At 42.9% G+C, this 24,612-nt stretch overlaps 1 protein-coding gene across 18 annotated transcripts in view; it reads right to left on the bottom strand.

Moving 5' to 3' along the window:
• Positions 1-2,566: 2,566 nt before the first annotated feature.
• LOC119166874 (MAP/microtubule affinity-regulating kinase 3-like) overlaps positions 2,567-24,612 on the bottom strand; it is a 163,841-nt gene continuing 141,795 nt past the window's right edge. For 11 of the 18 annotated variants that reach the window (XM_075867492.1, XM_037418259.2, XM_075867497.1 and 8 more), the window contains 4 exons: positions 17,302-17,553; positions 10,608-10,661; positions 5,010-5,081; positions 2,567-3,282 (listed from right to left, as the gene is read on the bottom strand). In XM_075867492.1, the coding sequence (XP_075723607.1) occupies positions 2,958-3,282; positions 5,010-5,081; positions 10,608-10,661; positions 17,302-17,553 (703 nt within the window). In that variant the 3' untranslated portion in view covers positions 2,567-2,957. The remainder of the gene's footprint in view (positions 3,283-5,009; positions 5,082-10,607; positions 10,662-17,301; positions 17,554-24,612) is intronic. The other 7 variants (XM_075867501.1, XM_075867507.1, XM_075867509.1 and 4 more) reach the window with 3 other exon arrangements.

Raw genomic sequence — 24,612 nt, 5'->3', positions numbered from 1 at the left:
ACACTCCAATAACCTGGCAAGATTCAACCAGATATTCATTCGTAGGTATGCGATTAGAGTGCAAGCATTTACTTACCTATTACTGTATGGCATGTGTGGTTCGAACATGGCCGCTTTACTTAGTAAGTTTAGAAAAATATTCTATCCCAATATAGAAACCATCCCTTTTCATAAATTTACCTTCATGAAGCCAGAGATTCCTAGATACCTACCCATTTAAAAGAACCATTTACTGCTATTAGAAAGTCCACAACACACATACTCCTATGCATGCAAAACTGTCGGTGAACACACAAGGACAAGAGACACAAAGGACAGGTACTTGAAGGACCCTTTATTTGTTTTTAGATAAATTATACACTAGAAACTTCCCTAGCACTTACTCGTGTAATTATGAAAGCTCCAGATATTTACACTGAACTAGTTATAACCAATTTCCTCGAAAATAAAAAAAAACAAAAAAAGGGCAGGGAAAGCTACTAGCACTGGTCAACACTTCCAAGGCAGCCACACCAAGAAACACGTACGGGGCCGCAGCTATGTACAACCCGCGTCATCTTGTCTGCTGCCACAGAGCTTCGAAGGTGTCTCTCACATGAAACAGTCAAACGTCCAGTTCATGCAGCAGCCTAAGAAAAAAAAAAGTAACAAAGCGCCATGTCTTGTTAAAACAATGGTGTGTTGGTGTGGGAAGAGGGGGAGAAAACAAATTGTGACGACTAAACACACCACTGACGTAACTGCACTCTAGCGAAAAATGCAGTTTCGTTCTCCCCCTTTTCCCTCAAAGAGTAATCCTCGTTGCCCGCTATTTATTTACAACAGGGAGGAGCCGTCTGAGAGAAAAAAAAAAGAGTGCTGCTCATTATGTACAAGACGGCTAACGGCGATCAACACGTTAAATCGGCACAATTTGATACACAAGGATGAACAAAAAGAAGTGTGGGAGAAACGAATGGGACTCATTGAGCTAAGTAAACGTCTAACAAAAGTGACAGCTTCCTCTGGCCAGAAAAAAGCGTTCCCGGCCGAGGTAGAAGCTATGGGCGGCGTTCCTCAGTGCCTAGGGTAAAGTTCGTCCTAGCAGCGAAAAGTATAACCCCTATCCCGCATCCCACGATGCTTCACGTGACCTAGGCAAAAATTTCCCAAATCATTACGATTTGGGAAGTGAACAACTCAATACTGCCTGCCACAGAGTGCCCTTGTAATGAACTTCGTGGCAGCTTCTTTTCCTAATTATATACTATATGCCGCAGTAACTTGTTCCCACCTATTACAAATTACCGCTTCTTGTCCCGAAAATACAGGACTGTGCACTGAGCCAATGCTGGCATGACGAGGTTGACCACGATGAAGACTTTATGACATGACAGTGCAGTTCTCTGCACACAGTACGGTGAGGTGGGCAACACAAAATGCGAAATTGAGCCAAGCACGCGCTTTCGCTGGGCCCAATGCAAAAATACAGACGTCTTGCGACATGCACGTTTCCTGCTTGGCGTACTCGAAAAGAAGGTAAAGGCCAGCACCAGGCAACGAAGCGAGCGCGCCCGATGTTTTCGGTCGCGACGTCATAATGGGCCCTTCGCCCTTAGTGAAATAAGTAACCTCTTAGAACTGTGGGTGTACACGACATTTACTTCCCACCTGTGCAGTGTGGCTTCCCTCCTTCCCCTGAGGACGACAACAAAGTACATCCATCTGTTCACCTTAGTTTTCCGAGGGTTGCAATTCACGGCCTTCCATCTTAAGTTGCTCCTTGGGCTAGTATGCCCTCGTGTTGAGCGAGACAGGCATCTCTGACGAGCCTGTCAACATTCTATGCAGCGCTGCCATGATGGTTCTAGACATGTCTTGTGTGGCCAAAAAAAGATGCCAACACCGGAAATTTGAAATGGCCAGCGTCTCGCCTGTCGCCCCAGCCTCAGGGTGTCAATACCACTGATGCGGTGAGCATGCGGAGGACCGTGGGCAAGCACCTGCCGTGTTCCTGTTACCAATGCGGCTTGAACGCTAGTATTCAAACGGCTGGCATTTCACGTTCATGCAGTGTGCAAACTACGAGGCTCCCAGCAGCAATGTCTTGGAGTGCGCGGATGAGAGCCTGAAATTGCCACTACGAAGTCACAGACAACACTCAGTCATGCTCACGTCAACCTCGTTCCTTTCTTATGTACACGTACATCCCAGAGAAAAAATTGAAATCAAAATTGGGTGGGCCTAAGGTTAAAAAAAAAAAGCATATACACATACATGCAAACCTCAGTGACGACATGCACACAGCTACACACACACATCACCCAGCCTCGAGTCCTTTCACACGGGGAGTCGTCAGTTTGGGAGGAGGGTGGGCACAGTTCAGTACATTCGGCCAGTGCGACACTCGACAAGGAGAGGGCAGTAGGCGTGCCCTTTGTGACGTATGCTGTTGCATTGGAGTCGCGCAGTCAGCAGCATCCCTAGCTCCGTGGCAAAAGGGTCTCCAAAGCTGCTTCAATTCATGCCCGTCTAAGCAAGACGAGAAGAGCAACTGCAGCTTAGAAGCGGAAGATGATGCCGTACCCTCAAGGCATGTTACTGCTCCGTGCTTGCGACACATCGAAAACCCCGCCCCACTCCTCACCGATGAACAAGTAGAAAAGAAAAAAGAAAATGGTACAAGCTACACATAATCCCTTTCTTGCGAGTGCAACACAAATGGGGTAAAAAAAGAAAAAGAAAATGTCAAGCAGGAACAGAGCCAGGTCAAGCCCCCACACACAAAGTACACCTAGATGTCATCGTTGCAGCGGGATGTCTTGCTGCAGGTTGCAAGCGCCATAGGGGTTTTGGGGCGTAGAGGCAAGTTGAGCGCCACCGCCACAGTGGCCCGCACGGCCTCGTGCCCACAGCGGCATAGGCGGCAGCAGCGGTGTTTTTTTTTCTTCTACCAACCACCGGCAGACAAGAGTCCCTTAAAGCTTGAGCTCGTTGGCCACCTTGGAGGCGATGTTCTTGAAGCCGATGGAGGTGCCCGATATGCGCTTGAAGCGCACCCCATTGAGCGAAAGCCGCGGCAACTTGCACACCTCGATCTCCCACTGGACCAGAGAGTCCGTGTTGGGGTCGCCGTGCACGCACAGGAGCAAAAACTTCTCGCGCTGTTCGTAGTCGCAGTTGTTCTTGTCGAGAACCTTGCGGATCTCCTGCATGATCTCGGCGGGGTCCCGCGACGACGTCGTCTTCATGCTCCAGGTGAAACGCAGTGACCGGGGCTTCACTTGCTCCTCGTTCATCGTCCTGCGAGGGGTCGAAAAAAAAAAAAAAGAACAGCAGCATAACGACACTCGTATGCCAAACGTGACCAGCCATCAGAAATGGCAAACCAACGAAAGTAACAGTGAAAACAATATAATACACAAGTGACCGATGTTTTCGGGTAATGACGCTCGCAGAGGAGCAAGCCGCTTTCTCGAAACAGAGTAAAGTGCAGCATATTTTCTTTTACTAAGAAATATTATGCCTTTTCCTTTGTAGAAACGTGTACACTTTTAAAACTTGCTTATGTATGAAAGCTATCATTTTGTGACCAATTATGTGAATTGCTAACCTGTACAGACTTTTTATGTTGGCTGTTGGTACTTTTTATGTTGGACTAGCCATGCTGGGTATTGGTCAAAATATTATCTATACATTCCATGTAATTACCATCTCAATAAAACACATTTCGATTTGAGTTGATACGTGAAAGCTCTCCATTATGTGCACACCAAATTACCATATCTACCATTTGTTGCCCTTGAGACTCCTACAGCTTCAAGACCTGGGTGCACAACTTCAGGATGATGAAAAATCACTTGGCCACTACTCTTCGTTCGCAGTACAGAAGTCACTTGTATTGTGGAAACGAATGATTAGGCTGCGCTATAAGCATTTTTCATACTATACCATTTATTTATATAGTGTTCACCCCTGACATGCACAGCACGTCTAAGACCTCTGCTTCATTCCTGCTATATTGCTGTGCTGGGGCCAACAGTCCGTTGCCAAGCAATGCATCAATGAACCATGCTGCGCCCATTGAACTGCACGATGATGTGGTATGCAACGGTGAAAAAGAGACATGTGGGCATCGAGTGCCGAAAACGTCGGTGGTGAGGGACTAATTTCTAGCGGTCGATGGCACCAGTCTTAAAAGCTCTGAAATGTTCCAGTGAAGCCTAACTGCCAGCTGAATACCAATGTTAGTGCTTTTAGCTACAAAGCAGTTGTTGAAAGGAGTCGTGTGTGAGGTGCAAGCACACTACGACTTCTCTCTTCCACCAATCTGGAGATGCTGTGCCATAAGTCTATGCACGGTGCATGTGTGAAAATATTCAGACAAGACTGCATAAATACAGTAGAACCTCAATGAATAGAACTCGTTAAATTGGAACCATCGCTTGAATCGAACAGGCTTGTAATTGGTTGGCATTATACTCGAGTAACGAACAAAACTCATCACGTGGAACCGAAACATTTGCAATTCTCTGTAAGCAAAACCACAGAAGTGAACTATAAAGGACATTCACTCTAAGAGGGACAATTTTAAACATATTCCTACAGCCTCGGTATTCTATACAGAATACCACCTAAACAATGAGAGATGACCTATTCTTGGAAAACAGCTATTGTATGCTATTGCACTGCCAACTGAGCCAGTGAGAGGTCTGGCTTTTTTTTTTTTTTTGTACACCAGCAATGTCTCCTTGAAAAAGAATCTAGCAAGGTCAAACCCATTCTAGCTGTCACCCAAGGCCCATACCACAAACCAGCTAAGACGTAAAAAATGGAGTATAACTGACAGAGCTGCACATCTGAACACATTCATCTTTAAATGTAACTCTCAAATTAATCACAGCACATTTTCCCGGGCACTTCAGGTTCCATTTAACAAGATTCTACTGCATATATGAGAGTTAAAATTCTGCCCAGCGCCATGTAGGTTTTAAAGAACTATTTTGTTGCCATTGAAGAGCGACACATACCCAGTAGCGCATACCAAGTGACTCCGACGGTTGGTTTCAAATCCGGTTCCCTCAGCACAGCTGCCCGATGCTCTACCCATCAGATACAAGTTGGCGGGAAAACGGTTAGAATACAGGCATAGTAGATATGAAGGTATTGAAAAGTGCACGAAGAAAATTTTAACAGTGGTACATAATTAGATTAAGTCACTGCAAAGCACGTATATTGCATATGTCTTAAATATATACCACAGTAACCATTGTGAGGTGTATTATGAACATGTATAATATGACAATGATGCCACGGTTCCAGTCATTACCCTGGTTCACCAGCTTCTGTGCTCGTGCACTAATGCATGAAATCATGCTTGAGGCTACAAATAATAAGCTGCTTGCTTCTTTTACCCTCTATAGCTGGCACTGCAAGAGTAAGAGTATGTGGATGGCTGGCTGCAATCAGCTGGTGATGAAGGTTCTCTTGTGTACAGGTGAAGGTGATATTTAGCCTACAACATGCTTCACTGAAAGAAGCATGTTGTAGGCTAAATATTAAACCTGTAGCCATCATAATCCAGATGCAAAAAATAGTTGACATTTTCTGTGTCATAAACAACATGTAGACTGCATGAATCTGCATGAACAAAGACCAATTTAGAATACCACACAGATGTCCTCTTAATGACCACTTATATGCATGAAGAGGAGCACGAACATAACTCCACTGATGTGCTCAGTAAGGGGTGCCATTTACAGCTGAGCAACAACTCGACAGCTAGATGATTCCCATTTAGGAGTGAGGTTGCAACAGTGCATTAAGTACTACATGAAGAATCAATAATGCCACAACAAGCACTGTAGTAATGAGTGTTCTGTGGCAGTTGTTTCTTGTCTTTGATTTAGTCGCAGCGTTTCCAACTACAATTCTAAACTTGCATGAATTCGCATGAGGGTTGGCAAAAATACCTTGCCCAGTCGGCAAAAATTTCAAAGCCTTTAATGATGTTTCTATAATTCCCAGTAACGTGGTCAGCCACTTCTTTTCCTGAAATCTATTTTTGAGCATTACGAATTGCAATGGCCATGCTAGCTGGCATTTCATCTAGTTTACAAAGTAAAGATAACCAATCGGTTCTTTCTACCCGTGAAACAAGAGCACGACCAACTACCAACTGAATAAGGCTACTACTGATCGACATCGCAATTTTTTCCGTGTATATGTTTTGATCGTATAGACAGGTCAGTACAAGTGTTTTCCTTTTTTTTTAACCAGTGAAGATAAATATTGTAATACAGTAAAATCTCGATAATATGATTACGGTTGATGTGAATTCTGCGATGAAACTAATTTTGTGGTTGCTTCAGATGGACTACATTGTATAAAATATGCTGCGATTCAATGTTACCCAAACGGTTTCCCCAGCAACCGTACATGATATGAACGGGTGATCGACTGCTGCACGCTAGCCACATAACATGGCTTGTCTGTGGGAGGAAGGCCCATTTACACTTGGTCTCGAAGGGAACGAATGCGGCAAAACTCACCAAAGTTTACCTCGCGTCGCTGTTGGAATTGAAAAAAGGTCCGAGACCAATTTTGCCGCAACGCAATAGCGGATCGCCTTTCAGCTACAGTTTTCGATACATCGGCTACACTAGCTCTCAAACCAAGTGACGTAAACAACCAGCCATACATTCAACATGGCGGCAAAGGCTTCAGCGGTGCAATCGTGATCAACTCTCACAGCTTAACAAAGCTCACAGCCTGAAAAAAGACGCATTTACCGATAGACTGGTTTGAATTATGATCGCTGTGAACACCGAAAAGTGAAGAAGATGCAGATTGGCGATTGATATGTGGGGTTTATTGTTCCAAAACCACCATATGATTATGAGGTACGCCGCAGTGGAGAGCTCCGGAAATTTCGACCACCTGGGGTTCTTTAACATGCACCCAAATCTGAGCACACGGGCCTACAGCATTTCCGCCTCCATCGGAAATGCAGCCGCCGCAACCAGGATTCGATCTTGCGACCTGCGGGTTAGCAGCTGAATACCTTAGCCACTAGACTACCACGGTGAGACAAGAAGATGCAGCAGCAGCAAGTCGGCAGGCGCGAGTCTGCATGCCCTACGTCTTACTTTTGCACTTCCAATGGAATCTTTCACAGCCGCTGCCTCCACTCTTTTACGACGTTTGTAAAGGTGTAATCTTTCTTTTCACCGTTTTGCATGCCTAACTAAAACTCAGTACAGATCTTAATGCTCGGGAATCAATTTTCAAGCGACGAAGGTGGCGGTAGCATGTATACGAGGGGCGGAACGAATGTGAACATTTTCGACAGGCGCGGACGTGGTTTTGCAGCCGCTTCGGCATTTTCGCTTGAATTCTCCAGGATTTTTTTTTTTTTTTTTCGTGCGGACTTCTCGGTGCAATTTTCCGGGCGTTTAAGCAACGAAGCAAGCGAGTTTTCAATCAGCTTTGCTGCTTTCACTCCCTTTGATGCAAAGTGTGAACCAGCAGCATGGGTGAGAAAACCACGGCACTTTATCGATAGGCGTTGAAAGCAGAAAAGTTCAAAAGAACATCATGAACTTTTTTTAGCAAGAAGTAGTTGACTCCAATAAAGTTCTTTTTCAGCTTCGTGGTCAGCATTGAATGGACACTAAGGGCAGCTACGAAGTCGACATTGATTGTTGAAATAGCGGTCCCCAGAAACTTTGCAGTCTTACTTCTGTGCCAAGGATGGGCTTATTTTGAAATAAAATCCAATTTTAGTAGTCCGCATTGGGTTAGTGTGCTTCAAATTACGCGCCTCAAGTGGGACGTGCCAGGTCAGAGTTGCTGTGCACACAACGTTGCTCGGCTTTACTGCGCGGCCACTGACACTAGTAGCAGCAGAACGAAAATAGCGGAAGCCACAGCAGCAACAACGGCCATTGAACAATTTCCTGCCATGGCTTTCGAGACGGCAGACCGGCTTGGTTCAACTGGGCCCCGCTAGATGGCACGACCTGTCCAGTTGAACCAGGCGAAAATTGATTTTTTAAACCACTCGTGCCATTCCCCAAAGTAATGTCCGGCGGTTCTTTTTTTTCCATGAATCAAACAGAAACAAACAAGCAGCACTTTATTACATTTCTTGATGCACGTAAGGTTCTTTATTTAGTGCAGCTAGTTCAAATAACAGTGATTAATTGTAGGTGGTACCTCTCACGCCATCGGGACCATTTAGCGAATGTTCCTACGAGTAGCACACGTGTTCTCGTTCATTTACCCCAATTTCTCGGTAAGTAGGACACTGCTGTCGATAATGTTGTCATTTTAAACATTGTCATACATTTCACTCTTGACAAAAGTTGTTATTTGACTATGGTGTTCCTTTAATGTTCTGCACAAGGTGTGGACTTGTCGTAACTGCACTTCGTGTTAATTTTCACTCATGTGCATTATACAGACTGTTAAATTAACACACTTGAATTTCAATTACTATAAGTTTATGGCGACCTCAAGTTGTCACGTGGATTATGTTCATTTAACACTTATCATAGGAGTGATGAGGCTGTTCACAGCTGGTAAGTACTACCTTTAGAATGGGTACAAAATGCCAATTAGTTCTTCGCGTTGCCACTGGCTTAACTTTTTATGTCGTTTTAGATGCTGTCATACATTCAGCTTTCACTCTGACATGAATTGTCATTTGACTTTACAGTCCATTTGACTTGTGTTTGGTTCATACAAATTCGGGATGTTACGAATATTTTGCATGCTCCCTTCGAATTTGTATCACCGAGATTCTTCTTACCATACAATGAAGTTGAGTTAATGTTTCTTGCAGATTTTTCAAGTCCAGAAGCACAAGCTGTAAGGAGGGGGGAGGGGGCAGGTTGATGGGGTAGTGAACCATGCAAAACATTCAGGCCATGCTGTTGTACCATGCTTTACACCTTAAGCACCCTCCAGGCCACCCTACATAAATGTCATGCAGTAAGACACGTTTTGCAGGAGAAATGCTACTTAAATGTTGGTCATCTAGCTGCACGGTTTGGAGCTCGTTTCACAATATCATTAACATCTCCCTGCCACTTCACTAGCATACCGGCATTGCCCATGCTAACAGAGCAAGTTGCTATAAGCCGAACAACTGTACTGTTGACTTCATAACAAAGTAATAACTAAATGTTTGGAGATCATTGGACCATATTTTTCGAACGGGATTGAAAAAGAAACCCGAAAAGAACTCTCAAAGCCAAATGTTACTCAATACAAATACTTTAATCCCCACTATTAACAAGAACTAACAGACAGTAATGCCCGGGACAGTATGGGGGAAGTAATTAGAGGGAACTGTTAAGTATATGTGAAGAAAAAAAAGTGTACGAAAAGATATCTTGACGTGGACAGAATCCAAACCTGCGATCTAGGATCTGAACCTGCAACCTTCGAAGGTCGCAGGTTTGGATCCTGCTGGTGGCAAGTTATTATTTTTCACTTTTCTTCCTTCCCATTTATGTTACAATTACTTCAAATAACATACCCTACACTTTCCCTGGCATTAATATTACTGTCTGTTAGTCCTCATTAATATTGTGTCTAACAAAGAAAAACGAGCCCTTAAAATAACACTTTCTTTAACACTCGCTAGAAACATGTGCAATCACGTTCACTACGAGTTGCAGCATGTTTTCCATGGTGTAAGCAGTGCCGATACGAAACAATTGGTGAAGTAAACACTGTTGCTACAGCTTGTATTCGAAAAACCAGCTTCACCTTTCCTGGTGTTTTAGCATAGGCGTGGGCCCTTTCAGCCATAGCCGCCACGTTGAAACTCATACTGAGAATCACTGTACAAGTTTTTACAATGTATTACATAAGTGTTTATTGAATGCCTATGAGTTTTCCAGTCTATATAGAAAGGTCAAAATTAACGCCCAGTCAAATTAAACTGTCAACACTATTCTCACTTCATTTTCACCTCCTCGATATCAAGCGTTTGTATCCAACTAAGGTACACTTTGTGACGATGGTAGAATTTCTCCTGCAATTTCGTAGCATCACTAGAGGCTGGCATGCCAACCCAGACCAAGGCAAAAAAATGGCAATATGGCCTGGTTCACAGTGCCATCAAAAGCTTCGTCCCGTCACTACATGTTCCGTCATGAGGCAACATCTTATTGCCTCATTCTTCCATGAAAAGTCACTCCAGCAATGCACGTGTCGCGATGGCAACACGACGGGGCGTTTGACAACTCTGTGAGGCAAGCCCCAATGCGGCAAGCAAACTGTTCCTTGCTGCATGCGTCTCGGGTGGGAGAGGGTGGGAAGCGCCACATGCACATTTGCTTGGGAAGTGAATCCAGCAGCGCATTTTTGCAAACAGTTTCACGTCGCTGCTGTATTCCATTGCTGCCAGACTTGCGATTCACCACCAGTGCAGATTGCATTGAAAGGAAGAAAAAAAAAAGCAACAGCCCCTCAAAAGGCCACAGTGAGAAAGGAGCCTAAGGACAGAGCAGACCAAAGGGTTCCCAAGGCAGCGCATGATTAGAAAATAAGAGACACAGGAACGATAATAAAAATAATAAAAAGAAACAGGATAACGGGCGTGAGGTGAATAATACCTTGTCCTAAGCTCTCGTGGCAAAGGTGGTGGAGTAGCATTGTAGCTGGCAGCACTGAAGGGACAGGACCAAAAGAGTCAAGACATCAAAAATTGAGTCAGGGATGTGAAAAGAACTCAAAACAAAGATAAATTAAAACACATGTGGCAGTAAGGTGAGTAGGACGAACACACACTGAAGAAACAGGCCAGGAAAGATGAGTTGGAAAGAGCACGTGAAAAGCTCGAACTTTTTTATTTATTTTTCGCAAGAGTAACATTGGAGGCAAAACGCAATGCTGTACCAACTGCCCAGTGGTTTCCACCATATTTTTTTTAACGGTGACATGACACAAATAAATGCTCTACAATCACTAAAATGGACGGAATGGCTCGGACTACAGCACAGCAGTACGTTTTGAGGAATGCACTGAAAGATGACCCTTTCTGGAAATGCCCACCACTTGCGCATGTTGAATTTTAAACCTTAAGGAATGAGCAGCAATTTTTCTCTTCAATGGTGGATGAATGTGAGCCCTTGGATGTGCAAGAGCTTGCCTGATGTCACGAGCTGAGCTGTTTCTTTAGCTGCAAATGCAATCGGCAGTCGTGCTTTGGCCATCTGGATTTTATGATGCATCTGATTGAGGAAGGCAGTTTGCAAAAACAAGACAGCCCACCTCTTGTAGATCAGTGCCATCTTCAATGGGCACATGCAATGGCCCCGCCAGAATTGTTGTATACTACTGAACGTATTTCTCTGTAAGCTTAACGCCTTTCAACAGGAACCCATCTTTTTATTTCCCAGAAGATCTGGTTGATGACATTCTACAGCATTTTCCTTGCAGCTATCTAATGACTGCACCTACAAACACACACCGTGGTAGCTGTAGCGAGATATAAAACTTTTAAACCTGATCTGGCAGTGCCACATTTCAACGACTTTACACTCAGGCACGGCCCTATGCAAAAGTTATGTCGCACAAACGTGAAAGCATCCCCAAAAGAGATGAGACCCAAGATGACGCTACAGCTGCAAGCAAAGAAAGTGTTCAGCAGCAAGAAGACAAGTGATCAGACAAAGACTTGTTTGGTCACCATGTTGTCTAATGCTTACGAATAAGAAAAAATGTTGAGCTCAAAGATCGGCCAGAAAACATTTATTTCTTTGCCAGAGAAAGACCGAAAGTTCACTTGAAACAAGCCTTTACATATTCTGCAAGCTTAGCACTCACTCAAACGCATGCGATGGCAAGCCTTCCAAGGACTATGACATAAACCTGTGGCGCTGTACAAAAGTCCCAAATAGTTGATGGTCTCTACAGTGACATTGGTATGTTTAAAAAACTTGTCATATTTCCAACTACCTTTTTTTTTTGCTTGGAAAGTACTGTCACCGAGCGAAGTGCCTAAAATTATTACTAGACAGTTATAGTTTACTGGGCTTAGCGGTGTATCGGGCTTACCGGGATAGCGGGATTGAGGCACATGCACAGTAACGTACGCGACACGTACCGCTCACTGCACATGCGCTATTTTTCAGATTTAAAATTACTGTGTTAGCTTGGTTAGCGCAGGGTACGTAAAACATAGAGGTGGTTTTGTGCACCCGCTTCAAAGTGATTTTGGCGAAGTTGTCGAAAGATTCACTTTGTTTGCAGCAAAACACTACTTAAAATGGCTTTGCTTTGCCTACAGTTAGCTTTGATGACTAAGTATTATGCATAAGTTAGTTTTTGAGATAGCTTCCCGTTTCGAACATCTCTAGGCCTAACTAGGAGATTGATGTAAACAAATCGGCAACAAAAATGCTTTTGTGTTTGGTTCATGGTTCATAATTACCTTTAGCATTACTAAAAAAAACTAACTTAAAATCTCGTGGTGATGCAGGCAAACATCCTTGTTTTCCCCCCTTTTCACTGCTATTTAACTTATTAACTCTGCTATAGGTGGCGCCACCTTCCCAGCTGAGGCACGTAAACCACATAATTGCTATCCCGCTAAACTGTAAGGCGCTGTTCACAACGAACGTTTACGGCAAGGTAGCCCTTAACCCCCGATATCATGCTAACTGTAAACTATAACTGTCTATTATTTTTTCAATTTCTTGCACCCCTCACTTTTGATTGTGCACGACAGTAAGTTTCGTTTCGAAGCGGTTTTGGTATGTTGTGCTTACAGAAACCGATTTCTGGTTTCTAATCTAACAAAGAATGACCAATTCGTATTAGCTAGTTTCATGCATGGAAGAGTTCAATCTCATCTGTTCGCAAGTGGGAGCTGGCATATAGGCACATATAATGCCACAATATATGAACGATGATTTTACACCTGTGCAGCTTTTTTTTTCGAGAATCTCGAAAACCTGACTGCATTTTGGTGGCAGTGGGATGCGCAGTTACCGAGGTTTCTCACATTAATTTTATAGTTGTGCAATTACGGAGTTTTCTTCGATGTAGCCACAAAAGGGCGGTTACACTGCGGATGTGCACGCCAGCATCTTTGCTACAAGATGATCAAGTGGCAAGTCAGATGCCAAATTGAAATCAGATTCACGGCATGCCAGCGGAATCACTGGCCTGATTGCTACTCGAACTAGGGGCAACTTCATTGACATGCACATGGCATGATTATGACAGGCACAGGTGTGCGCATTTTTTCGCGAGACATTTATTCTAATGTACACCTTTTATAAATAACATTCTTCATATAATGCCTTTACAGCAATCGGAAACCTTTTTGTCACTTTTTACAGTCTCTAAAGAAATCACGAAACCCTTCCCCCGAAATAGGCGACTATAGAATGGAAATTTTAAATCTGAAATAAAAATCACGATTGGCAAGAATGTTTCACCTTCGATGTGTTAAACAGCCTTTTAAAGAAACCACTGCAACGAATCTAGCCGTACACACATCTTTAGAACACACGGAAGACAATGTAGCTGCTGAAGACAAAGTAACACATGGAAGACAAAGTACACACACCAACTTACATCCTAATCATTATGTGGTTATGTGTAATGCATTTCGAATCGCATTACAGCATCATTATGCTTCATGCAGGTCTAATGACCAATATTTACAAGTTTGCAACTGTTCACACTACTTTTTGCTTATGCATAATGTATGATACGTAGAGAGCAAAAACCATTTCAAGGTTTCAAACAAAATATTTCGTCAGATCTCGGAAAATCTGTAGAGTGGTCTGTATCCAACTGGGCATGCTGATCACAAACAAGCCACGATTCGGGCATTCAAGCAGCCTTTCTCTGCCAGAGCATTTATGTAGTGCATTTACGTGTGCCTTTCAAATCCGATAGGCGGTCTACACAAGACTGAATCAAGGTTACTTTACAAAGCACAACCAAAGGCAGGCAATGTTGCCTTTTGTTAGACATTTTCACCCTGCACCAGACACCATAATATGCTACCAAAGTGCAATGAACACCACATAAACCATACTTTGTTAGTACACAAGAGAGCTCGTTTAGAAACTACAAGTCCAAAGTGTGTTCAGATTTTGTGTAAGCAGGTACACAAGCTTGAAAAAGTTGCTTAGGAAGTGCAGTACATAAGAATTTTCACACAAAACGACGAGCTATTAGATATTAAACAAGTTACACATAAATAATCAGCTAATTAATTTCAGCAGCATAATTTTTGCAGAGCGTCACCTATGCACAGATGTAGGGTTCCAGCATGATCACACAAAAAGAGCATGATTAAAAAAAATGGGCGATTCCTACAGAGCAAATCCCTACCTGTGGAGTGGATATGGGGGGCTAATATTTGGCAACTAAGTTCTTGCTCAGTATCAATTAAAACTCCCCTCCTTTCAATTCCTCTGCAATTAGATACTGGTAGTAGCTGCTCACTTCATATTTATTTTTTTTTAAGCATGCGTATCACAGACGTAGAAGCTGGCACAATATGGCACTGTGCTCCAATAACTTCACAGTGATGCAAAGTAGGGGTTCAGAAAAGCATAGCCACCATGATCACTCAAATATACAATTTTTTTTTTTACACTAGGTGGCCAAGTGCGAACCTCAAGGATGCATTGACTGCGATGTGAAGCAGCATCTTTCTCTTGGTATATAAAGCCAGGACTCGAGAAATCTAACTGTAGCACAAGAAATGCATATTACAGACTCAAAAAGAAAGGTAGTATAATTGAAAGTCACTCTGCTGGGAATGTCACTGGAGACAATGTTGCCCCGAGTGACCTTCCTTGTGCAATTCTGTTTCCTTACTTTGAGCCTACCTCCCCCTTATGCCAAACTTGCCTCGTTTGAAACACAGAGAGCTTCTACAGTGTTGAGCACACTAGAGGGAAACCTGGCTCTAGTGGCTATGGCAGGTGTAATGCATGACACTTCAGCCAGCCCGAGAATAGTGGGTAGCACATGCCTCGTCTCTGCTCTTTCTCAACAACATAAGGCTTTGCGTGGCCTGCTGCCACTTTGTCGCTGCAGTCCCAATTCATCATTTTGAATTTTTCAGGGTCATCAACTCAAATCAGCTGGCAAGGTTCACAACAAACCACTCCTTTAATAGAAATAAGAGTCAAAACGCAAAAATAATAATAGTCAAATGTGCGTTTGAAGCGGCCAAGTATGAAGACTAGGCGATGCCACATACTACCCATCATTCCCATAGTGGCTGTACGAGTTTGGCACCACAGTTCTATTTAGTAAATGTAGTGATTCAATGGTTGGTGCTTGCACTATCATCATCATCATCATCATCATCATCATCATCAGCCTGACTACGTCCACTGCAGGACAAAGGCCTCTCCCATGTTCCGCCAGTTAATCTGGTCCTGTGCTTGCTGCTGCCAATTTATACCCGCAAACTTCTTAATCTCATCTGCCCACCTAACCTTCTGTCTCCCCCTAACCCGCTTCCCTTCTCTGGGAATCCAGTTAGTTACACTTAATGACCAGCGGTTATCCTCTCTACGCGCTACATGCCCGGCCCATGTCCATTTCCTCTTCTTTATTTCACTATAAATAAGAAGAAGAAGGCTTGCACTATAGTCAGCCACAACCAGAGAATAAATACAAGCAACACCCCCTCAACTGCTATTCCCCTATTCAAGAGTGTGCCGCGTAGTGCCCATAGCAACTGTAAATACTTTTTCACAGCTAGTGTAAATATTAAGCATATTGCAGTCAAACCTCATAAGAGACAACTACAGATGAACGATTTTTTTCAGATTAACAACTTTTTCAAAAATCCTACTCCAAATGTCCATTAGTTTAATGTAAAAATACTTCAATACTACAAATTTGAGAATACCGAATGTTTCAGAATAACATATCGAATTTTATCCCCCTCATATCTTCACAGCACTTCAAAATGATGAATAGGTATTTTAAAAAGTTACTCATGGCTGTAAAAAATATAGCACAGCTTCTTAGCTGCCACTATCCTCATCATCAGAACGGCAGCGCATTTCTTTATCTGCGGCCCTATACAAATGTGCAACAACTCTATCGGCGTCATCGTCGCCTGGAACTTGTTTTTGTGTCAGGCTTCACGCAGTTGCCTTTTGTTTTTGCAGGGCAGCTTGACCTGCGCGCCAGTTTCTAGCCTTTTAGGGTCGAGGCTCCTTATGGCCTAGGGCGATCCCACGTCCATCCAACGGCATAGCCAGCCCAGCATATTCACACACAGACAGACAGATGGATGGACAGACGGACGGCCGCTTCGCCCTACTCATCATCATTCACTCCGCGAATATGCTGTGATGTAGAACGTTCAAGACAAGCTCTGGAAGCAGCACGAATGAATGCTACGACATTGAAAAATGTGGCGCTAGTGACCTGAAGTCTTCGATGATTCTTCGTGCATGCTCCACTAACACTCAAACACTGCACACAGTGCGACGACAAAGCATACACGTGAGCTTAGCTGACAACTGATAAAGTTGATACCATTTATCGTGATAAGTGCGCTGAGAGTGAAGACGACATTGAAACAGAGCGCGTGCCCCAACATAAAGGATCAGTATATAAATGCTGATGCCTCGCAGTGCGTGAGAAGCATGCGCATACTGAATAGAAGCCTTCAGCAGTCGAGCTGCTCACATCAGGATAGATTGCGCTCTTCCTCAGATAAATGTGCACTGGTTCCGTAATTTTGCATTTGCTTTTTCGTGCTTATTAGAGCATAACGTGGTCGCAAATGCATAGGTAAGCGCGCAGGTAAGAGACTCGCGTGTCTGGCTTCACGAACTTTGCGCAAACTTTCAATACTTTCACTACAACAACTTTTCAAGATAACAAATAATTTTAACAATCCGTTGAGCATCGTATTGAGATTTTACTGCAGTAACTAAAGGTTCACTGTCCCTACTTAAAATGTTACGTTTCCCCGAGGAGTGCTGTCAGAAACTTTGCTTAAATTTGACAAGAAGTTGAAGTTTTCAACTGAGTACCAGAGACACGAGCATGTATGGGCATGGGTACCTGAAGTTTGCCTTACGTGCCTGACGTCGTGGAAATGAGCGAACGCAGCTGAATGGGGAATATATGCGAATTTTTTCTAGGTGGTACGGCAACAGCTGTGAGCATGGCTTACTTTTAACCTTAAGTTATAATCGACTAAACATTGCTCAGGACACAACACAAACAAGCCTGCATCGTCACACTTGCTGCCAAAACTCTGCATTACGAGAAAGGAAGAAAAATAGTGATGTAAAAGCACCTCACCTCTTGCTGAACTTGGAGGAGAGCTTGCTGAAGAAGGACTGCCGCCCAGAGACGGAAGAGGTGTCCTGCGACTGCTGGGGCAGGCCCGAGCCCCCCGAGCCCGGTCCGTTGTAGGTGCGGCGCGTCTGGCCGCTGTGAAAGGTGCTGCGGTTCACAGTCCCCCTAGGGAAGGGCCGGTTCGTGTGCGATGGCAGCGGAGATGCCGCCAGGCTGCCCTGCACGGCCCCCCCTCCACTCTTGGCCCCTCCCGCACTGCTCAGGGGGAAGGGGGAGCAAGTGAGAAAAGGTAGAAGGGGGATTGGCGGGAGGATAACAGAGACCCCTTTTAGATCACAACACTCCCATGCAAAAGTTGCGCAAAAACTAATCAAATGACACAAGAGCCTCGTGCACTAGAACACTGTCTCCCTGCTTCTGCCACAGAATATATTAGATAAAGTTGAGCACTCACAAACTACAATAAAAGCAGAGAGGAACAGGTACCTCTCTCTGCTATACCCTGAGGTTACAATAAATAAATAGGAAAATAAAATAAATAATTATTGCAAAAACAAATTTCGAACTAAGTGGTGTTCAGAACAGGTGAGTTTCAACACTATAAACCAAGGCCAATCACAGACACAAGACACGTAGTGTGTTCTGCATGTGTATTTCTGTGGTCACAGCTCAAATAAAGCACTGCTAGTCATGTTAATAAAGCACTTAATTAGGTAAAATCTCAATGATATGAAAGTATTTCTCTAGCTTCGTGCAATTTTATGACTACCGGCCATTTGAGTCATACGAGATTCCAGCTCACGACTTTCGCCATTGGCCACTCATTGCACTGCCTTCTACAGCTGTCCCAACAAGCTAATCATTTTGCTACAATAACAAGCCACTGGCATAGTTTTCAGTGAAGGCTCTCACCTGCGGCCAGTTCAATGGGTTGTACGGATCAGGGTCAATAAAAGCTGACCTAATTGCTGCCAAATATAAGCAGCGCCATCAATGTGATCAGAGGTTCATTCACTGTTGGTTTTCTGCCTGTGGCTCTATGCCAAGTACCTCTCATCGCTGGATTTTCTTATTTGCCGATACTACATAACATGATTCTCATGAAATAACCTAACACTATCAATATGCATACATTGGCACAAGCCACTTTTGACTGGCATTGCCTAGAAATACACAACTCAACACAGTCCCTACCCACACAATGTTTTTCTGCATGCAAAATTTTAGTCCCGTGGATTAGCAATCATGCAGATAAAACCAAGAAAGAAAAAGAATACATAAAATAAAATACAAATAAATTTTAGCAGAGCCTCATAGTTCGTACGCCACACACATTTTGTGGAAGACATTGCACATGTTTGAATAGAGAGTTGTTTGAAACATTCGCACAATTGAACATGATTGAGCATTCTTATCAAATGCTACGACATGCAGAAAATAAATGAAAAATAAAATCAAGAATATTATAGTTGGTGAACCCGTTCCACTATCTGAAACCTACATGTAACAATAAATGAATTTAAAACAACCCAGTCAGGGGAGGAGAAACGATTTTTTTTAACGTGTGGCTAAATAATGTAACATAGAACGAAGATTAATCTGTTTAGGTTGACAAAGTACGAACTTTAAAAAACTTGCCTAGCCCCCATTGATAGACTGATTACCAAAGAAAATTTAAAATTCCGTGCTGCAATTCTAGCACATATCGTTGCATCATGTTTCACTTATTATTATTATTATTATTGCCATTTAGATTCTGGTGCAGTAAAAAGATCCTTGCAACCTAGCAAAATTGAGAGTTTCATGTTCCTAAAATAAAATGTAGTGTAAGTAAAAATTAACTAGGAAACTTCACGTTCAATTGGTGCAGAAACTTCACAAGAAGCATTGCAGCAAATCTCTCACTTTCACAAGGTTTTTTTTTCCCCTTAAATGAATTGTTATGGTTTTCTTTAGCACCCCCTTAATTTAGTCACAAAATTATGCAACAGCAAAACACAAACAAAAACTGCCAACACTGCTAAGCAAAGTAAAAAAAATGAGAACAAAATAAGCGAGAAAATTGAACAGGTTAGTTGGTTGCCGCTTTCAAACGTGCTGCTATGACATGCAGAGGAACCCCCAAACCGAGCCTCGAGTTTCTAAATAATGTGAATAATTTATTGGGCTTTATGTGCGAATGGCCAAGGAAGCTGCCGGAAGACACGGTCTTTTCGTTAGCATCTAGACGGGGGCCCGGCCCAGCAATCCGCCAGAAATCAATTACGTTTACCTCTCTCTCTTATGTGCCAACAACTACATGTTATAATTGAAAAGCCTGCCAAAGTGTAGAAATTTCAGATCAATTCCCCCACAAAAAACAGTTTTTACAGTGCACTAACATCTAAGTACACAGGTGTTATTTCATTTCACCTCAACTGAAATAACCTCAATCAAGCTTAGCAGTGCAACATCTGAGTGCTAAGGCACCACAGAGTTCGAGTTTCTGAAGTTAATCTGACTAAACCCATGTCTATTCCCAAGGCTACTACTGTTAGATATTAATTGATACATGACCTTACAAATTGACACAATAAGATTGATACAATACAATACAATAAATAAATGTATGCTGTCATGAAACCATTGATATGTAGGGTTTAACGTCCCGAAACCACCATACGATTATGAGAGATGCCATAGTGGATGGCCCCGGAAATTATGACCACCTGGGGTTCTTTGAATGTGCACCCACATCTGAAGTTGAAAATGTCTGAGCACACGGGCCTACCACATTTTTGCCTCCATCGAAAATGCTGTCATGAAACCACATAAAACCATATTGCTGTCATGAAACCAGATGTGAAACCAGATTCTGATCAACAGTACCATGCTACAAAGCTAGTGCTGCTCAGACATTTTCCTCACAAAGAATAATAATATTGAGGGTGATTCTAGAGCTACTGGAACTACTGCTGCTAATATGCTTACATGACCAGACTAGCGTAGTACTAATCTGCTCTTATTAGAAGTTATTTCGCAAAAAGTTTTACGTGCTTTGATTGAACACATCAACGGTACGTCTCAACTAGTTACTGTAGCTAGAATCTGTAGCTTTGTTTCAGTACGTCAGTGAGTACTTGGAAATTGCACTAAAACACTTCACAACCTTGCAAAAAAGTAACCACCTGAACATAACAGAGCATCAAATTTGGAAGCCCAACTTAAGCACAATAAAACTAAGACAACTGCAAATAAGGCAGGAGTGCTCTGAATTTTACACAAACAATAAAAGACAGCACCATGACACTTTATAGTGGGCAAAACCAGAGTGCGCCAGGTAAAAGCGTGACAGATGACAAACACAGCACAATCACCACAAGGTTTGGCACACACAGAAGTACACAAGACCCACAACAACAACAACACACCATGCTGCAGGAGAAACAAAAGCCAGCAGAAAAGGAGGTAGTGCATCTACATCTATTCACGGCATCTGAGGGGAAAAAAATTAATTCGGCCTGCATAAAAAGCGTTCAGGAAATAACAGTGTGTTGTCGACAAGGGCAGGTCGAAATGGCTCTATGGCAAGAACCGTTTCATCAGAACCTTGCTTCAGCCAAAACAGTTGAATGCTGAACAAAGTGTTTATATTGCAATTGAAAAAATTGGGAGGGAAAAAGAACCACAACCGTGCCACTTGCCCACAAGGTACGACAAGCACAAACCAGCAACCCACTGGAATGGAGGAGGATTTTTTGGGAAAGGGCATGCTCTCGCTAGTTGTCTGGACAGCCATCTTAATACCATAAATAGACTTAAATACCATTAATAAAATAGCCTTGATAAACTCAAGGTTATCAACTATATGACTATGAGGAATGCCACAGTGGTCAGCTCCCCAGACTCACCATCTGGTGCCCTTTAACGTGTACCGAAATCGAAGAACTAGCAAAAATTACACCTCCATTGAAATTTGGCCGCCAGGGCCGAGAACTTGACTCAATATAATCATTTCAAATGCATGGCACTTTATAAAATAAAAATTAAAAATTGACTTACAACGTGCCATTATCACAAGCAATAATATGCTCTCATTTACAAAAAGCTATGTGTTTGCTTCAGCGCCTGAAATGTGCATGCATGCCGCCAGAACGAAATGCACTCGCAAGTGTGCATGCAGCTGTTCCTACGCTACCAGTCAAAGTTAATCAGTGCCTTTCGTGATTTGATTGATTGATATGTGGGGTTTAACGTCCCAAAACCACCATATGATTATGAGAGACGCCGTAGTGGAGGGCTCCGGAAATTTCGACCACCTGGGGTTCTTTAACGTGCACCCAAATCTGAGCACACGGGCCTACAACATTTCCGCCTCCATCGGAAATGCAGCCGCCGCAGCCGGGATTCGATTCCACGACCTGCGGGTCAACAGCCGAGTACCTCCGCCACTAGACCACTCGGCGGGGCCAGTGCCTTTCCTGTGCGGAACTGGTTGATACCTGAGCGGAGCGAGGACGTGGCAATTTCATTGTGCTGCCAACACCATTTCTCATTTTGGAGGTGGCTTATACAAATGACATCCTTGTTTGGACTCAAAAGGAACGCTTATGTCGAAACAAACTCCAAGCTGTGTTCAACAATTTCTGTATTTTGCTGGATTTAATAATCTGGGCCCAGCGAAAGCACAAGCAGCAAAAGCCGGGCACGAGTTTAGTACAATAAACAACCACCCAGTGCCATTTATCTAGGGCTTAGATAAGATAAGAATATATGTCGCTCGACATATATTCTTATAAAGTGCGCAAGCAAACTAAGCCAGGAAAGTAAAACTGGTCTCGACTGCACTTCTAACAGAGGCTACAACAGGATGAACCAATTACCAAGAACACATTCAATGCATTTAGGTGAATGAAGCTGCCATCGAAGAAACAAATGTTTGCCCGCCAGGCCTACATACTTGACAGATTTTGGCAACCGTGCACATTTATGTAGATGTGGCTACTGTATGCTGGCTCATGCTCGGGCTGAAACATGTGTCTGGCAAGGCGAAAGTTGCTGCCTTTGAAAATCACATGTTGAGACATTGCGTGCAAAAAGGAAATGTTTCAGTTTGCAAGAATTAACATTCGGTATACGCCATTGGTCGTATGCCTTACATACACAACTCTCACTCCACCCAGAACTCGTACACAAGGTTGAGTCCACAAGCCTTCGCTGCACTCGGCCTGCCTGTTCATGAATGCACATCTAATGTCTGCGGTCAGAACTTTGGGAGGTCATCCGCCTCTTCATGCCATGTTTACATCACGAGATAGTTGCTGTTTCGTGTGGGAAGCAAGTGAATGACAGGTGCAATTTTAGTGCAATGATTAACATTGTAGGATAGTCTATTTTGGTCATACTGTCGAGCAATGAGCTCCAAGGACGTGGTCACTTGACATTTGGCACTACTCAGCACTGGATGTGTTGAGGCATACAACTGGCATAGCTCCCAGCACTGTGTGAAGAATGCAACATGGCGCAGTACCGACAAAACTGTCAACCACACATGGCACTACACGAAGTTTAAGGGGGCAGACTGCTCTTAGACATTTTTTTTTTGTTTATTTCTTCAGTGATCTTGATCAAATTGCACAGAATTAAGCAGTTTTTTCAGCTGATTTGAAATGTTTAATTAGTTTTCTTGTAACTCATCTTATTCCTGAGATAAATAAAGTTCATCCCCTATTGTTTAATGCTGTCATACAAAAAAAGTGCTTAATTAAAAGTGATATTTAAAATGTCCCAACATAGAATAATGACTATAGATTGAAATAATGCAAGTTTTTTGTTTTTAAGCCTTTTTTTAATTATTTTACAGCAAAATGAACTATCCATTTTCAAAAGAAGTTGGAATTGTGTTGAAATTTTGATGAGTAAATAATTAAAAAGGCTTGTTCTCTAAATTCTGCTCCCATACTTGCACCCAACACACATACAGGTTTCCATTGCAAAAAGAATTATTGTTGTACCTGCCCTAGCTGCAGAAATATTGAGGCCTCAAAATTGAACAGTTGTAAATTTACTTTTTTGAGAAAAATGGAAAAAAACTGAAAACACACAGCTTTTCAAAAAGCAACAATCATGGTGTGCATGTTTTGCAATCCTCATAAAAGTGCTCATTCGTAGCAGAGCTTCTAACAAAGCTGCCGGCAAATTATAAAAAGTTGGTTCCCCCCCCCCCCCCCTTTTTTTTTGCAGATTCCGCATGTTAACAGCACCAAGAATCTGGACAGTTAGAATGACATTACAAAAAAATTACCACTTCCTGGTGTGTGAAAATTTGCAGAGAGATCGCGAAGTACTTGCACATGCCAAATATGTCAATTTTAAAAACCGATTATTTTTTTTGTCACTTTTTGGTCCCAAAGAGCAGTCTGCCCCCTTAAACGTATGCAAAATATTGCAACAAAAGTGACAGTGTTGCCGGGAGCCATCGCGCTAGCCCACTGCACCTGTGCCCCATGAGATCATTGCAACTGCAATCGGAAGAGGGTAGACGATCAAAAATAGGCTACACATCAAGAACACAAGTTATTTATTCACAGCATGGCCGTGCTCAGCATGTTAGAGTTAGTAAGTGCCAAAACAAGACTACCTGTGGCGAGTTTGTCCAGGCTACAAAGGGTATCGTGAAGCACTTGAAACGGGCCAAGAATATTGCTACAAATTTAAAGATTCATTTCTTCGACAAGCAAGAACGCCGAAAAACATGAGTGGTAGTGACTTCAGAGTGGAACACTTCATTCTCCTGTAGAAGTTCTTTTTTTTCCTCCTTTCTTTTGTTTCTTTAGTGAGTCAAACAGTGCTTTTATGTAGTAGAAGTTCTTTCAACGTCCAAAAAACACTGTACCTGCCTGTAAATCAGAATTTGGTGCTCTCAAAGTTTATCCAGTCAGCCTGTTTTAAGACAGGCTTTTTTTTGTCTCATCTTGAGCTCATATATAGTATTGTACCACGTAAATTCTGTTTTGCCGTCTTTCTATATCTTCGTATCAAAGTATATTCGTATCCATACTACGAGAGATGTTATATTGGACGACACAGCATATATTTATACCAGCAGAGGTTCTTTAAAGGGCACCTAAATCTAGTACAGGTCTCACAAGCTACGCTGCTGATGCTGATCAAACCCAATCGGGGCCAAGTGCTCAACGGTGGTTGACTCTCTTCTGCAGCTTGCGTAAAGGAGCAAATCACGATCAATAAACTCGATCTGAATGGGGTCTGATCACGATCAAAAGGGCTTGTGTGATGCTGGTATAAATACAAGCACCCATCAAATTGCAGTGG

The sequence above is a fragment of the Rhipicephalus microplus genome, chromosome 6 (assembly GCF_043290135.1).
Source record: "Rhipicephalus microplus isolate Deutch F79 chromosome 6, USDA_Rmic, whole genome shotgun sequence".
NCBI classification, from domain to species: domain Eukaryota; kingdom Metazoa; phylum Arthropoda; class Arachnida; order Ixodida; family Ixodidae; genus Rhipicephalus; species Rhipicephalus microplus.
Note: the sequence above shows the minus strand (reverse complement) of the source record. Positions and strands in the feature narration are given on the sequence as shown.